This window comes from Primulina eburnea, chromosome 11 (assembly GCF_022965805.1).
Source record: "Primulina eburnea isolate SZY01 chromosome 11, ASM2296580v1, whole genome shotgun sequence".
NCBI lineage: Eukaryota > Viridiplantae > Streptophyta > Magnoliopsida > Lamiales > Gesneriaceae > Primulina > Primulina eburnea.
This window is the reverse complement of record NC_133111.1, coordinates 25,243,820-25,246,238: the sequence shown is the minus strand read 5'-3', so window position 1 is coordinate 25,246,238 and position 2,419 is coordinate 25,243,820. Positions and strand designations below refer to the sequence as shown.

General features: G+C 40.2%; 1 protein-coding gene across 1 annotated transcript; it reads left to right on the top strand.

Annotated features, from left to right (window-relative positions):
• The first annotated feature begins 758 nt into the window (after window positions 1-758).
• On the top strand, window positions 759-1,367 carry LOC140805475 (uncharacterized). Its single transcript, XM_073161745.1, has one exon. The coding sequence runs from the start codon at window positions 759-761 to the stop codon at window positions 1,365-1,367; it is 609 nt and encodes a 202-aa protein (XP_073017846.1).
• The last annotated feature ends 1,052 nt before the right edge of the window (window positions 1,368-2,419 follow it).

The window sequence follows — 2,419 nt, the reverse complement described above, 5'->3', positions numbered from 1 at the left end:
CTAATGTGTCATAAATACTGAATTATGTGTTATGATTTGGTATGTAATTGCATGACATGCATGTATACATGTTTTATACTTGGATTTGTTCTCACCGGAGTATCCGGCTATTGTTGTGTCTGTATGTGTACATGACAACAGGTGGAACAGGATTAGGGTCAAGGAGAGCGTGACTAAGATTGGATAGTGTGGTGATTTCAGGCGTAGAAGATGAACTAGTGATGTTACATTTGATTATGTAGTTGTTTTAAAAACACTAGTTTGTATGATTGTAATAAAACCAGATATGGATGTACTTTTGATGAAATAAAGTGGAGATATCACTTGTGTATGATTTATTTATACAATAATTTATGATGTTTAAAAGAAAATTTTTATTTTCTGACCCGTTTTCTAGCAAATATCCAATTAATTCCAAAGATAGCTGAGTTAGAGCCCGGGTCCCCACAACAGGTGGTATCAGAGCGATAGATCATTTAGACTGAACTAGAAGGGAATGAGCGGGGTAGATCGAGTCCTCTTCCTTGCTTTGATGATACTAACATAGGAATATTGTATTGTTTTATACTTATGTTCTATGCTAGCATGAAATCATGTTATGTTGATGTAAAAAAACATGTTCGCTTGATATCTGATTTGATGTATAACATGTATTTGTAAAGAATGAATCAAAACCGATTCTGGATCAAAGGTATATGATCAGAGGAGGACTGAGATAGATTGTATAGATTGTGTACTAATCCGTTTGATAATCAGATATGCCTCCTCGAAGAGCAGGAGTGCCTGTACGTCTGGTACCAGAACAGGGCAGTACTTCTAATGATCCGATGGATGTTACTGCAACACCGATGGAGACACTATTGAAATGGTTTCAATCCTTCAAACCGCCGACATTGAAAGGTACTGAGAGCGCTATTTATTGTGAAAGCTGCTTAGACGACATCGAGATGTTATTTGAATCCCTTGACTATACCGATGAATGCCGAGTGAAGTTAATTGGGCATCAACTACATGAAGTCGCGAAGACCAAAAGAGCGTTGGAGCATCGTGGCACAGAGATCACTTGGAAGGTGTTTAAAGCAGAGTTCTATCAACGCTTATTTCCCGTGTCCTACAGAAAGGATAAAGGTGCCGAGTTTGCCAATTTGAAACAGGGACAGCTAAATATCGAAGAATATATGGCAAAGTTTTCGAAATTGCTCCGATATACTCCTCACGTTGCAGAAAATGACGAGGTCATTGCAGATCAATTTATCAATGGCCTGAATCCTGATATCTTTACCTTGGTGAATACCGGCAGACTGAACAACTTTGCAGATGCATTGAACCGAGCCAAGGGAGCGGAAGCGGGCCTGAGTAAGCAATGAGAACTTTCGTATGCTGCTCCGATTCCAAGACCACCACAGCCCTCTTTTCAACCACCTCCCAGATTTGAGAGTGGTGGTAGTAGCAGTAGCAGGAAAGATCAACTTAAAGCTCGAGGAAAACAGTTTAAGAAGTTGGGTAGCAGTTCATCGAGCTCCGATGGATCACGACAGAGAGGTTCTGGTCAGAGTTCAGATTATACAGGGGTGTATTCCAGTACTTGTGGAGGCAGACATCCGACAGATCAGTGTCAGGGAGTGGTTGGGCGATGCAATATCTGCAAACAGCAGGGACATTCTGCCAAAGTCTGTTCACAGAGAGGATCACAGCGATCTCAGGGTGCAGGATTGTGGGGACCCGGGCTCTAATTCTTATTATTGGGATTAAATGGATCATTACTATAAAAGTGGGTCAAATTTTTGCTTTTACATTAAATCAAATGAAAGCTAACATAAGAAGTCTCTATGTTATTCAACCACATATTATACAAACATAAGATACAATATGTCTTGTTCTAACCATATCAAAAGTACAACTACTAGTCTTTTCTGCTAGGCCCGTGATCACCACGCTATGTCCGTCTCTCATCCTCTGCGTGACCCAGATCCTGCCCCACCTGTTGTTATGCACACATACAGACATAACAACAGCCGAAAAACCGGTGAGAACAAATCCCAGTATAAACATGTAACATGCATATAAACAATCTAAACATGAAACATGCTATCATGAATGACATCATATGCACATGCAATGCAATGCGAATCAAATAATGACTAGACTCGACTCGACTAGAACTCTAGGGATCCCGGTGTGAATAAGACGTCACTACCTACCCTCCAATCGGGGTAATGAACGTCTCATTCCTAGACTTCGGTCTGAGCTGTATCAACGGCGGCAATAAGAGTAATACCTACTCCTATGCTGAGATACACCGGAACGTCTAGCTATTTGACAATGCCTGTCAAAGACTCTCCTATCTTAGATGCAATGAATATCAATATGTAAACAAAGTATAATCATATTCATATCTGAATATCACACTGATTATACA